This window comes from Nothobranchius furzeri, chromosome 3, assembly GCF_043380555.1.
Source record: "Nothobranchius furzeri strain GRZ-AD chromosome 3, NfurGRZ-RIMD1, whole genome shotgun sequence".
Lineage (NCBI taxonomy): Eukaryota > Metazoa > Chordata > Actinopteri > Cyprinodontiformes > Nothobranchiidae > Nothobranchius > Nothobranchius furzeri.
Window position 1 is genome coordinate 40,221,395 of NC_091743.1, and position 14,663 is coordinate 40,236,057.

At 47.9% G+C, this 14,663-nt stretch overlaps 1 protein-coding gene across 4 annotated transcripts in view; it reads left to right on the plus strand.

The window, feature by feature from the left end:
* The window catches only part of arhgap46a (Rho GTPase activating protein 46a), a 41,620-nt gene that overhangs the window by 22,739 nt on the left and 4,218 nt on the right, over positions 1-14,663 (plus strand). The window contains exons 1-4 of one of the 4 annotated variants that reach the window (XM_015960033.3): positions 1,847-1,983; positions 8,651-10,070; positions 13,309-13,978; positions 14,149-14,241. In XM_015960033.3, the coding sequence (XP_015815519.3) occupies positions 8,697-10,070; positions 13,309-13,978; positions 14,149-14,241 (2,137 nt within the window). In that variant the 5' untranslated portion in view covers positions 1,847-1,983; positions 8,651-8,696. Of the gene's footprint in view, positions 1-1,846; positions 1,984-7,733; positions 7,869-8,650; positions 10,071-13,308; positions 13,979-14,148; positions 14,242-14,663 lie in introns of those variants that run through there. The other 3 variants (XM_015960032.3, XM_015960030.3, XM_015960031.3) reach the window with 3 other exon arrangements.

The following is a 14,663-nucleotide window of genomic DNA, read 5'->3' on the forward strand; positions in this document are numbered from 1 at the left end:
AAAATAATCTGGGACTACATGTGCTGCATCTATTTCCATTTCTTAGCATTCTCCTTCAGGTCTTCACCAGGACCGCTTATGAAAGTAACCAGGGTAGAAAACGTCTCATTTCCTTTTCTCAGGTGTTTGATGTTAACACTCTGGCTATTCCAGACATGTCTGTACATGTCAGACCTGATCTGTTCCTCTTTTTCTGACCAGCACCAACCTTTGACATTCACGCCATTTTTGCTCCGTGCAGAAAAGGAACAATCACAGACTTCCCCTCTTTCTGAAAACGAATGAACATGTTGTCCTGACAGTGCCAGGCCTTTGTGTGTGTGTGTGTGTGTGTGTGTGTGTGTGTGTGTGTGTGTGTGTGTGTGTGTGTGTGTGTGTGTGTGTGTGTGTGTGTGTGTGTGTGTGTGTGTGTGTGTGTGTTTTAAGCTCATGCCCGTGTTTGTTCACAGTTAGCTCACAAGTGTTGCTACACGAGCACACGTGTCTGTCTGTGGAGTGACACACTTTTGAACCATTGGCCAGGTCTTATCACACATCCTGGGACTTTCAGGATACTTTGAGCCTGGGCGGATTGTGGGTGAAGTACCAGGCGCTCCACGAATTACCAGGACTGTTTCTGTCAGAGATGGGAAACTGGTCAGTCGCACACACCTTAACGGGATTCGTCCTGCGCGTTATTAACTGGGTTAATCAGATGTTCATTTTAAAAGCATTGGTCTGCCTCTGCATGTACATCCTGACTGGTGTGTGGGCTCTTATACCTGGAGCTTCTGAGTTCCACACCTTCAGCCGAGGTGCAGTAGACAGTGAAGCTTTGCTGACTTCTGTCAGACAAGCCAGAAGTGACTCACGGTAGTCTGAGTCGGTGTCAGAACTGCCAGCTGCCTCAGGGCTGCTAAAAACCTGCTAAAACAAAGAGAAGCTATTCCTGAACTGAGTTGTGCTGCGGGGTAAACCGAAGCATTCTTTTAGCAGGAAGTTTACGTACTCTGAACTAGGGCAGGACAATAATTCAATAATGATATATATCGATCAGTGGACGTGTGGTTCAATAGGGGAAAAATGGATCAATAAAAACTTTCCATTCTCCATCATTACCCATCGAGTAGCTTCATACTGGAGTCATTACTTACAACCAAGACCTCCGCTTTCAAACCTAAACTTGACAGCAGTGTGACTTAAACAAGACGTTGCAGCAAGGAGAGGTAGAAGAAGCCGTCCCAAAATGTTACAGTAGCTCACCAGCGTGTGATGCAATCATTCTTACAAGTCTGACAGAAAACAAACAACGGTTTGCAGCGAATCGATAAAAATCAAGTCTGGTAATGATTGTTTATCGATTGATAAGATGTTTTCTATACGTCTCGCCCTACTCTGAACAAAAAAAAAGTGTAAAATGCTCATTTATCTGTGGATCAGAGGCAGGCCCGTAAAGCACTCATTTCCTGATTGTGGGCGTGGGATAACTCCAGATGGTAAGCGATCTAGTTTTTATGTGAGTGTTTGGTTTGTGTGCTTGCACATCAAAGGTAAACATGGAGGCCGTGTTTGGGTTCATGAATGCAACGCGACCTCAGCTGAAACGTCGGGGGTTATTTTGTTAGAGGACACTTAAAACACAACTGGAATTATTCTACATTTAAAAAATTGGTTTCGGTCCCATTTTTAGGGAAGTTTATTTGGGAACTTTTGTAAAAACTACTCACACAAACGATCAAAAGAAGTCAAAATGAGGCAGCTTCCTCTGACTGGCTCATGACCAGCAGGTTGTGTGAGGCATGCAGCAGAAATCCGTAGCAGTAGGGATTATTTAGGAAACAAGGCTGGGTTTATGAGCCAGATAAAGGTTTTAATGAACCACACATTCTGTTCGTGTTTACGGCGGGAGTAGACGTCTTTATGCTTTTCATCTCCACCACTCTGAGGACAAAGCCACAGTTTTACACACTCTGGAAGGACTTTTATCTCAGCGCTCCTGGTGTGGTGAGCTCATGTTTCAGATCTTTATGGTTCGGTTTTCAGCCTGCTTATATAATCGCTTTTCCATTTGGAAAAAGATCCACTTTTTGGACTCCGGCTCCTTTTGTAATGAGTTGACTTCTTTTTTAAACCTGTGCTTGTTTCTTCGACATATTCCTCTTTGTGCTGGACGTAATTGGAAAGTTTCTGTAATCTAAAAGAGCTTTATTACAGGCTGAAGTTGAGTGTCCAAAGCCTCTTTTCATCGACCTCCCTGTCTGTTGTTTTGCTGAGAGAGAATCTCTGAGGCACCAGAGGTGAACTCGTGACATGCGCTGTGTGATATGGCGGATTTCTGCGTATCTCCTGTGTCTCTGACCCTCTGAACAGAGCGGAGTTGGTGGACCTGCAGACCGAAGCATCACACACGTTTTCAGATTCCAGAAAAGGGTCTCCAGTGGGGTTTGTGGCCTGGCTGTCCTCTGACCCAGCTTGGCACTCCCTGCTGGCTCGGGCTGCAGGAGCCACAGACCAGCACAGCTGCTGGACGTCTTGGAGTGTCTGTTCAGCTGTTCTGGGACAGCTGGCTCTCATGAGGTGTCTTCCACCAACCAGAACACTAAACTAAGGCCTAGTATTTATTTAGCGTGCTGTTTTACTCTTCAAAAACAAAATAAATGCTGTCTTTCTACCAACTGGAATCAGCTTGATTCCTCTTGTCAACGTTCTTCCTACACAGGTTGGAGCTGTGCCGTTGACCGGTACTCTGAGGTGTTAGTAGAATATTAACCTGTTTCTCACAGCACAGCATTCTTGCTTCTGTTAGCTTTGAAAAAGTCTAATTTGGTCTCGGCTAAACTAGCAGCTTGGTGCAGAAGACGGACAGTTGCTGGAAAAGGGCTTTAATTTCAAAAGGTTAGATCTGTCCTTGAAATCCTTTAATTATTTGGCACTGCAGATTTATGAATGGTGCCACATGTTTGAGCTGTAGTGCGTATGTCAACGGTAGAATATTGTTTCCCATTGTAGCATTCGTCAGGTTACAACCAACCCAAGAATACTGAGAAACTCCCGGAGAGCTGTGTGTTAGGCTGTTTAGGACGAGAGGCACCATAGTGGCTGAAACTTGCTGAGCATTAAGTTGATTTATTGCTTTAGAGTCTAATCAGATTACGTTGTCTGCTCCCAGACTGCCTCTGACTTTATGTGATCTTCTGTTTTTATTTTTGAAAAGGTCTAACATGCTAGCTTCTGTCTCTGCGTGAGTGAGCCTGTGTGAGGTACGTCTACAGCTGCATAACTAACAGGAGTGATGATGATGATGATCCACCCGCAAACAGTGGGAGCTAATGCACTCTCAGTTATAATGATGGTGTCTTTTCTAAGTCTTGTGATAAATAGTTGTGTGTAATCCCATCCTTCAGCTTAGCCTGTTCCTTCAGCTTCACCTGACAGGCAGCACACCCTTTCTAAACAACTTTCATTGTGGTTAGAAAGACACCTAGGCCTGCTCAGCGTTACGTAATCCCCATGTTGCCCTATCAAACAGAGGTCAAAGATGCCTCTTTCACTACCTCTTCCTTGATCTCCATTGCTGTCATTGTGGGAGGCGTCTCCGTGACGATGGCACGGCCATGCATTGTGTAAAGCTCCCCTCGCTGCCACAAAGCCTACTGAAAGAGCCCTGAGGAATTCCAGCCTTCCCGCTCATTCCCTGGCTGCACTCTCCCACGACTAATCCCCACCCCTTCTGCACACTTGCACCATCCGCCGCCACTTCTCCCACCCCTTCACTCCCCACACCAACACCACCGCCTCTACATGGCTTGTGTCGTAGCTGCTGAAGGTTCTCATCATTGTCTCTCGTCTTGGTTTCAGAACTTTAACCGTTTATTTTACCTGACCGCTGATTCTCTGGCATGGGCTTGGTGTGTAATGAGATTATAGACCTTGACTACAGATTGAAGACGCTACCGCTTTCATGTTGAAGTAAAATTATACAGTTCATACTTAAAGCCTGTTCTGGCATCCGGTATGTTCAGCTGATGCTGCGGGATGGGGGGGTCGGACCGTTACTGATCATGGTCATAACGGCGGGGGATAGGGTTGGGCAGGCAAACAAAAGACAAAGCTTTAGAAAATGCCTCTTCCTCAGCACTGCTGCACCAAAGCACCTCCTACAGAACAGTCCTTTGTCTCTTCATAGGCGTCGTCATTTTCACACATTTCACCATAGGATTAAAGATTTTAACTGTTGCACAGAAAGGATTGGATAACATAACACATATTGAGTGTCTATATGGCCTTGCATTCCTTCATGTAACAATCACACGGTGGAATATTTAAAGTGAGACCATCTTCTGTTGAGAGAAATGACCGATTTTCAGCTCCAAATAGTAAAAATATTATTTGTGTTCTCAAACTATATTGCAGATTTAGATCAGTTAGCTCTCAATTCTTGTCTTGGCTACTATTAAACCTAATTTAAGCTCATTATCCGTAAACATCCTTTTTGTCTTTTCCAAGTTCTGTTATAGTGGCCATTTTGAATTCCGTTGACTCCAAAGTGAATCAGTTTATTTGTTCCTTCTAGAGTTTCATCTAAATTCATCTAGTAATTCATGAGATGTTGTGCTAACAAATACCCAGAATAAAGCAGAACTATTATTATTTACATTGAGCATGATGAAACTTTTAGAGCTTCTTGAACTGAAGGATGGACTTTTTTCTGAAGTTCTTCCAGTCTGAATGCAGCGTGTGAACATCACATTAAGCATTTCCTGTTTGCATTTAAATTGGGGAAGCCTTCTCTCCAACCCTCCAGAGAATCTCCACATACAGGAAGGAGTGGTCACTGTTTTTGTCCGAGTCAATCCGCCACAGTTTTTCACTCTCAACCAAACCCACACTGATGTTGTATTCAAAAAGACGGCAACGTTACCATCAGAATGAGAAGCAAGCTTTGATTTGTCTCTGGAATGTCCTCGTGCGTGGAAATCTAATTATGAACATTGTTGGTGTTTCGTGTGCGAGTGTTTCCTGTGACGACAAACCAGTGCCAAACGGTCGGCTGTGCAGCACCTGCTGAGGTGGAACCTCTTCCTGTTTGACAAGACCAAAGTGAGAAAGCCTACACGGTTTCAAAGAGGGGTTTACATGTTTACAACTATTCCCCAACCACACAGAGTAAACCCTAAACATTCACACCTGCTTGTAACAACTAGACAGGGACAGTTTGTCAGAGCTGGTTTTCACGTCTGTCTGTGGATGTGTTAAAACAGCAGGAAATGGTCTTGATTGGTTTTGGTGAGGCTGGGACTGATGGCTGGTTCAACATCAGAGGTTTGGTGCTGGGCCAGGTAACCGCAACCCAGCTACTTAAAAATGTTGTACAACCACATTTTTTTACAACTGGAAATGGTTGTTTGAACCGCTATAAAGCTGGGGCTCACAATGGCCCAGGAGCCCTGATAATTGGCCAAACACAACCCTATAATAAAGCCCTAGAATGGAAACACTGGTTTGCCCTGCCCACTCAGCCAGGACATGAACATCGAATGAGCTGCGTGCTAATTGGCCGGTTAACCCTATTGGCTTTATGAACCTGCCTGAGCTAGAAACTCTGTACAGCTGTGTACAGTATCTGGAGAACTTGGTAGGCAAACTGGATCTATCTGGCATCCATTAAAAGTCTGATATTCCCAGTACATTACATGTGAGTTCCCACATTCTTGGTGATTTTCTTTTTGTCCAACAAGACGTTAGCAGTAGCTTGGGCTAGCATGATTGTAACCAAAATTCAGTGCTGGTGTTGTATTAGGGCACCATACCAGTCAGAGGAGCATACTGGGGTTAGGTTAAGAGTTGGGGTGCAGGGTAGGATTACAACTACGCCAGTCTGACATACCAGGCCTGTCAGACTGGCATGCCCTGTAATATGGGTATACCAATCCGACATTGTGTGGTCTTCGACAGAACACCGGCACTCTGCCCACGTGCATCACACCGTGTGAAGGGCACCAATTGACTATGGGTGCACCAACCAATCAGGCTTATGAAAAAGCTCACTGAGCACCATCATCCCAGCCAGGAGGAGAGATAAAAAGTACATGATTCATTCAAGGGTCTCATGTAGACTTTGGCAGCATCACAGTAATACCGTATATACAGACGGTCTTTAACCCTCCCACTGTCTTTATGGGTGACCCCGGGAGGAAAGTTGACCTTTGAGCAAGATTGATGGTTTATCCCTTGAGGTCCACATGGCAGGGGTGAGGCGGTGCTCACTCCTCACCCCTGCCACGTGGACCTCAAGGGATAAACCATCAACCCTGCTCAATGGTCAACTTTCCTCCCGGGGTCACACCCGTTAGGACAGTGGGAGGGTTAAAAATAGCAACGGTATCGGTTTCAATGGACTAAAAAATAAATAGGTCATTTAATGTATAAAACGGATTCGTAGTTTTATTTAAATAGTTTTAAATGTTTTGTCCAACTTTTGAGACCTTCCTCAAACTTTATGAATGTGACGTCATCACAGCGTGAAGGAGATGCAGCAAGAGGCACAGGCAGAACAATGGCAGGTCGCGCGTCAACTGACATGGTGTCAAAACTGAAGACAAGTTTGGGAGTATTTGGGTTGATAAAGGAGAGCCAGTAAACACTGATGAGATAATATGAGCCGGGCGGAAGACGCGTACCCCGTCGGCACCGCAGAGGAGCGTGACGGAGCTGTTTGGAGTCTTTTAATAAAAGAGAGGACTGCATATTTCTCTGCCAGTCTTTCCCAGATGTCACGACTAGCCCCAAAAGACCACTTGTGTCGGAGCCACAAGCTCATCAAAGCTGGTTTTCAGCACTGAGGCAAAGCAGTCGGTCGTTGTTGAAGCTGGAAAAGGTAAACACGCTGGTGAAAACGATAAGCTGTGTTTTTTTTTTAAGTTGTTAATAGTGTGTGTGTTATGTTACTGATTTAGTAATAGTGTTTGGTATCCAGTTTCTGAACGGTGAATGTCCAAGCCAACTTAGTAATTCCACTTGAGGCTTATGTCATACCTTTGGAATTATAATACCGTATTCCGTGGTACAATGTGGAGGAAGTTGGATGGGATCAAAATTAGAGTACCGCCCGAGCCTAGTCTCCTGCGCTGTTCTCGGGGATAATGTGGTTTCAAACCAGTCTCTTCTGAGTCCCGCGGGGAGTCCAACGATCACCCTAACGGGATGGAATTCGGTTTAGGGCACCCATGGTGCCGGCACTGGGCCTGCCAACATTAGGAAATTACCGATGTTGAAGTGGGATGGGACATGTTAATGTAAGGCTGTACGTATAAACTTATGGCGTGTTAAACCAGCTTTTCTCAGAACGAACCGTTTCTCCGTAGTCGGGACAAGATTACGAATCCACGTAGAAAGCGGCTGATGCGTCACACACCTTTGGTACATTAAGTTGCCTTTATTCAACAATAACAAGGTAAAGGAGGTTTTTAGTTAAAGGACTCTTGTAAAGGCTAGATGGACAAATCTGTGGGACTGTGAGGATGATGCTGTGTTTACATTCAAACGGCTGAGGCGCCGTGACTCACTCTGCAGAGGGAGGGGGCAAAGACTGGGGCCCTGATAGAGAGAGGGAGACTAGGAGGACTAGGGAAGTTTATCGTTGGTGTGAGGGACCTCGGGGGAATTGTTTCAGCATTGTTCCAGAGGCGTGGGGGGGGGGGGGGGGGTGTCACTCCACCTCCTTCTCTCCTCCCTCTGTCCTCTTCCTGCCGTTACAGCCCAACTCATAGAGGTCTGGGAAAAGTGAAGCCGTTGGACACGAGTTCTGTCCGTGCTTCTTTCTACCAGGAAGGTCCGCTTTGATACAGTTCTGTCTGATTGGATGTTCGGTTGCAGGTGGGGGGTGGAAGGTAAGTCCACTTGACCTTTACTAGTCATTTGCCTTTTTGACCTTTTCAGTAAGTAAGCAGGTAGATTAATCCAGAGGGTCTGAAGCTGCTTCACATGTGTTTCAGCGTTGGTGCCATCTGGCTGGAGCCTGTGTGTTGTAATGCCAGCGTCTCACACAGACGCTGGTCTAAGAGGGCAGCTTTTTGATCAGCTGAGGAATGAGATTGCAGAAGAAGATTATAAGGCGACAGCGGAGCTCAGGGCAGCAGACCAGAGCAGCGTGACCAGATTGATGGCAGATTGTTTTTCGTTGCTGGGATTAGCAGCAAGCACTCGGCTTTGAAGTTTGCCTGGTAGCTCACTTGGAGGAGGAGGATAACTCTTTGGATCTAAAGGAAAGCCTCCTTTGTGGAGTTCTGTTACCTCGTTTTTATCCAGATCTGTTGGTGTGCACTTGAGTTTTATTATGTTGGACAAGCCCCAGACGTACGAGTCGCACCTTGATCACACACACACACACACACACACACACACACACACACACACACACACACACACACACACACACACTGCGGTTTTGAGGGAGCTGTTTTGACTGGCAGACTAAAAATGGGCTTGAGTGGTGAGAGGTTACTAAGATGTTTGGGAAAGGATTTATGGACTGCTGGAGATTTTCCCAGCCCCGCCACACTTGCAGTAATCATATAAAATGGTGCAGTATGTTTATTTCAGGCTGTTTATTTAGGTTTCAGATATCTTTCGTCGCTTTACTGAGGTCGTATCTCATTTGTGTCTTGCTCAGGGATGTGTCCCAAAGATGGCAGCCAGCACCTGGTTCTAAAGCAGCCATGTTGGTGAAGGTGAACAGCATGAACCGGAACCAGCCCGACCCAGCGTTGCAACAACCGCTCCAGCACACAGCACACAGCAAGTCCAGTAACTTTACCCTCCAGAACTCCTGCAGCACGGCCCAAGGAGGATACTTGGGCTCCTGCCAGGGATATAAAACAACTCCCTCTGGAAAAATGTCTGGTGACCCGCGCCAAGCTCATCACCTTAGAAAAGCCAGCAATGGCAGCTTTTGTGTGGTGGCCTCAGATGGTAGTCACCCCAGTCCAGTCCTTCACAGATCCCACACCTGCACACCGTGCCCCGTCTCTCCTCAGTACGGGTGCACCACCCCCATCTATGATGAGCCAGTATCGGAATGTCCTATATATGATGAGCCCCCCACAGACATGGAGGTAGAGGGGGCACACCTTTACAATGGACAACCTCCGTCTCGCTTGACACCAACCCAAAGTCTCCAGAAAGCTAAACTTCTTCAGCACCCTGGTCCATCCCATTCCAGACATCGGAGGAGTCCTTCTGCGTCCGACTACAGCCCAGCAGGTCTGGAGTGCATCAAACACATGGTCAATGTGGATCCCAAGCAGAGCTACCCCTCCAGCTCTCCTGGACCCACCAAAGCCTCTTCTCCTACCTCGAGGCAGGACCCGGTCATGAACCAACCACAGCCACACCCCCAGGCCCACTCTCTACAACAGCCTCGAGGCCAGGTGAGGGACAGAGAGGGGGGGACCCCAGGCCCGAGTTCACTGGACAAAAAACAGAACTGGCGAATCCTGGAGGCTACGGTGCAGCGTGCCATGGAGGTACGACACAGCAGGCAGAGCAGCCAGGCCTCACAGGACTTCCCCTCCTCAACGGCCCAGGCCACGGCTAACTATCAGGACTCTGGTTACTCCACCGGGCCCTCTCCCAGCCTGAGGAGAAAGAGCAGGAGGAGGGTGGGAGCCGGTGGAGGTGTGGGAGGCAGGCCGGGGTCTGTGGGCAGCAGTGGGGAGCTGTGTGCACTAAACGAAAGGCTGATGGCAGAAATGAGGGAGGTGGTAAGTCGCTCCAACACCATGAGGGAGGTCAGAGCAGGGCTGGACCCGGAGATGGGGGAGCGGGCTGTTGTTCCTCGGACTCGCTCCCCTGCAGACTCCCTCAGGTGGTTCGGAGGAAGAGGAGCAGCAGGCAGGTGCCCATCACAAGAGGACGTCGGCGGGGCTGCTCGATCACTAAAGGGGACTGGTAACTATGGCAACCCCACTCTGACCCGTCTGGAAATATCAGGCAGGCAGAAAAGGACGTATGAAAAAGTGGACACTTTAGAGATGAGCATAAACAGCCAGGCCAGTTTGTCCTCTCCAGAGACTCCAGGACCCCCCTCCCAGGTAACTCACACACACACACACACACACACACTAACACACACACCTATGGGTGTGTGGATATAGCTCATAACACTAGTTTAACGGTGCGGTTCACATGTTTAATGAATGCATATGCAGTGGTCTCTAGTAGGAATTAATGCCTTGTAAGTCTTTCTCTGGGGAACCAAAGCTCCGGTGCACCTGTTGGAGGAGGTACAAGTGAGCCACTTTAGGGTTGAGCTTCTTATTTCCTGATATTTGGACATCTTTCCTCTGATTGGCTAACAGCAACACGACTCTGCCTGACTCTGTTTGGTCTGCAATGTTGATGTTTTATCTCCACAAATAACATAAACCTGGAGGAGTTTTGCTGTGTGGTGGAGTTGCTAATGCTAACAGTTAGCTTCTGCTAGTAGAGATGTTCTCTGCTGTTTCCTGGACGCTAAACCAACAACAGCCTTCCTCGTTGTGAGTCCAGATGGGTGAGTCCATGAATGTTAGTGACAGCGTGACGTAGATCTGTCAGGATTTTCTAATCCTAGAGTTTCACCGTCTGTTTCTATCACAAGCTAATGCAGGAGATGGGTGTAGGAGACTATTTTCATGTTCAGCCTGCATGAAACACTCATATTCATACTCCATATTCATTAAAAAATGTTTTTTCAGTAATCCACACTTTTAATTAAAAAGAAAAGAAGTGTGCTGTAGTCTAGTCTGGTGGCCTTAAGTCAGTTTTCTTGTATTTGCCCCTTGAGCTTCTGCAGGTCTGACCTCTGACCTCTTAGAACATCAGATTAGAAGGGTTCACGATGAGGCCCAGTCCTCTGTGTGCGGTAGAGAATTCCCTTGCTGGGCCTAGTCTTCACACGCCTAGTGGATGGCTTGTGTTACTGAGTTTTACCTTGTTTTAATGGTGTAATGAGGTTTTTAGTGGAATGCATTTTAGGGTTAGTTTCTACACCCAGATACTTGAGAGGAAGGGGTTCCTTCTTATTTGTTTTTATTTGTCGAGATTCCATTTTTTAAATCTAAACATTTGTTGTCCGGAATAAAAGTGTTGCTTTGAAACACTCCAGCGGAGAAGGACGCTAGAGTTTAGTGAGCCTGACTTTAGCTATTCTAGGATTTTCTAGTTTCCTGTGTTGTATCAGAATCACACCTGGCATGTTTTCAGCTGTTTAACTCTGCTTCTGTCATAATATCTGATGCAACCAGCTAAACGTTTCTCTGAAAAGGAAACCCCAATAACGTAGTCATTATGGTCTGTTCATCTGTAAATGTGGTGTTTAGTGTTAGTCTGATGGTGCTAGTATGAGTCTGAGGCTCAGGGTTGGCCCTAATGATGCTGGCACGTCACTGAGTTGACCTGCCTTCTCAGTAGAGGGGCAGCAGCTGATTAGGTGGTTTTTATCTCGGTCTTCTGCTAGTAGTCCACGCCTCCCCAAGGCCATTCTGTCAGTCATTAGCTCTGGCTTATCAGTGGTCGGAGAAGTGAAGGAATTATCCTGCACCTCTGTCCGAACCAAACTACAAAAACATGAATCAGGGCCGTGTTTTAATGTCTGGAGCTTTCAGCAGCTGCTGTTTCATATCTTCTTTTCAGGGCTAGAGGTAGACCTACCAGCTGCTACAGCTAGCTAGCTAGCTCACAACAACCCCGTTTATTTCATCAGCAAAACTGCTCCTGCAGATTTGTTTGTAAGAATCGTACTTCTTTTTATTATAATACCACGTTCTCCTGTGCTGTTACGTAGATGCTTATTTATTGTCAGATATAATAAGCATCTATGAAGGAGCCTGTATTTGAAACCCCAGACATTAAAGGTGTAGGCAGGTTTATTCACAACGGGTTGTTTAATGATTGTTCCACCATCACACGTGCTAGTGGACATGTGAGTTGTGCCGCTGTAACAGCCGGGTCCAAGCAGACTACAGGTGAGCGGAGAGCTGCTGACGGTGGTGGCCACAGTCCCAGCTCTTACCTCTGTCCATCTGCCCTGCACCGTGGGCAGCTCGACTCCTGTGCCAGGCCGGACAGATTCAGGACACGGCTCCCCCGGTCAGGAAGGATGGCCGCTGTGGCCCATATGGCCCGCTGTTGGCAAGCCTGTGAGGAGTGCAGGGGGGGGGGCTACAGAGACATATCAGCTGTACTGTTAGAGTCACATGTTTGAAAATGCTGCCCCACCCCACCCTGGTCTGCTCTGAACTGCTGGTGTAGTTCATACAGGGCATCCGCAGGTCCTTAAAAAGTCTTAAATTAGCTTTTCCAAATTTAAGGCCCTAAAAACCCTTAAAAATGACAAATAACCCTTAAATACAGTTTCTAAAGGTCTTAAATGACCAAAGACCCAATAAACAAGATTCTGTTGTTTCTATAAAATTTTCGTGAATTTCTAGTTGGTGCTCAGCATTTTTCATGTATGATGTTGCCGTAAGCGGAACCGTGCACATTCAGCTGGTTGTGAAAGGGGGCTATTTTAAATGAGCACATTAGCTGGTTAAGCTAGTGGGAGCTTGCGCCATGGGGAAGTGCACGTTTGGATGGCTAATCCCACGTTCGCGACGTGGTTGGCACCGGTTCCAGGCAGTAGCTGGAAATTATAGCTTAAATTAAATTTAAAAAATAGCTTAAATTTGGTCAACGTTGCCTTAAAAAAGCTCTTATAAAGTGTTACGTTTGGCTCCCTTAAACCTGCAGATACCCTGTTCATAGGTGGGTCTTCGTACTCGGATCCTGTTGGACATCTGACCCGTTCTACAGAGTCTAACCTCCACCGCTCTGATTTAAATAGAAACACGGTTCTGTCCAGAGTCTGGACCTCAGATCTGATACCCACACCTGAGATGGAGTCAGAGATGAGTCAGACTGGCACCTACGCACACGCGGGGCTTTCTGTCCCAGCTGGTTTCTGTTGTTCCTGGCTGAGTGACGATGGAGCAGGACCACCACAAGGATCACCAGGAGGTCTGGGGTCGGCTAAAGCTCTCTGTGCTCCTCAGGCTGCAGGGGCCAGGGTTCAGGAGGATTTGAGCAGGAATGTGTTTCTGGCTTTAGGAAATGAATGTGCTGATCTGGCTGCAGTTGCCCCTGGAGTCCAGGCACTGCAGGGTAGAGAATGTTCCAGCCCGTAGTGTCTCGGGGTAAAAGCAGCAGTTCCACACAGCTCGAGTCTCTCCTGGCCCGTGCTGAACTTTATCTTCTACCTCTACTCTTCATCCTCTTCTTCTTACATGGACACCTTTTCCTTTCCTGCAGGGAGGTACCTTAGAGCTACAGGCTCAGTTGGAGAGCAGGAAGAAAGGCATGGTGGACGGACGGACGGCTTCGCTAGGCCCACGCTGCTCCTCCAACCATGACACTCGAGATGGAGACGATGGGGCGGGAGGAAGAGGAGCGGTGGGATCCTCCTATCAGCTCTCGTACGCTACGCTGCGTCAGCCTCCACCTCCAGACATGGGCATGGAGGACTGGGCCAGCAAGCATCTCAACATGCACACACAAGGTCTGTTCCGCCGCCGCGTCTCCATCGCCAACATGCTGTCGTGGAACCGCGGCTCCATCAAGAAGCCCATGCTGGTGACCAGTAACCGTGCCGTCAGGAAGGAGGCCTGTGAAATGTTCAAGCTGGTGCAGGCCTACATGGGGGACCGGCCCTCGCGGCTCGACCGCCGCCACTGCGCCCTGCTCATCGTCACCAAATGCTGGGACATGCCAGGGCTTCGGGACGAGCTGTACGTGCAGCTGGTGAGGCAAACCACGGGCAACGCCAGCCCCCGCAGCCTGGCGGCAGGTTGGGAACTCATGGCCGTCAGCCTGGCCTTCTTCGCCCCCTCGCCCAAGTTCCGCTGCTACCTGGAGGGCTACATCCAGAGACACACAGAGCCCAGCAGCGACAAGAAATGTGAGTCTCAGACCAAACTACAGGGTGGGTCCCCTTTCTGTCCTCCTGCACCTCCCTGTCGTGTCTGATTACTCGTGTTCTACTAGCAGCCGCCGATTTAGCATTTTCTCATTCCTGTTTTATTTCTGAGGACGTCATCAGCCCAGGAGAATGGCGCTTGTTAATACTGACCTGTGTTGTTGTCTGTTGTTTAGTGACACACTTCATCCTGGAGCAGCAGGAGCTAAAACTTAAGAAAAATTCCAAGTCAAGGAAGAAGCGGAAGCAGAACACCGACGAAGAAGAAGGTTAGCAAATGAATGTGTTGAAAATGTGGGAGACGTGTTGTTTTTGCAGCAGTACGGTCCTCTTGGTTGGCTTCATTCGTTTGGTAGAGCCTGTAGACAAGTTGGGCCTGTTTTTGGTCCCGCCTCAGGAGTCATGTGTAGTCTGAGCGGTGCAGACCCGTTTCACATCAAACACATGGCTCCCTGTAGAGGGACCAGTGTGAGTGGGATGGAGAATCCAGCCCTGTGCAGTTTGTCAGACGAGAGCACGCTGATGTACGCACACGCACAGCCACGCTGATGTACGCACACGCACAGCCAGCAGCTCCACAGCGAGGAAAATGTTTGTGGGATGAGAATTTCAGATGGCTCTGTCCAGGCACAATGGACCGCACTGTGAGTCAGTCTGGGGCTGCCACGGCCTCCGCTACACCCCACCACAC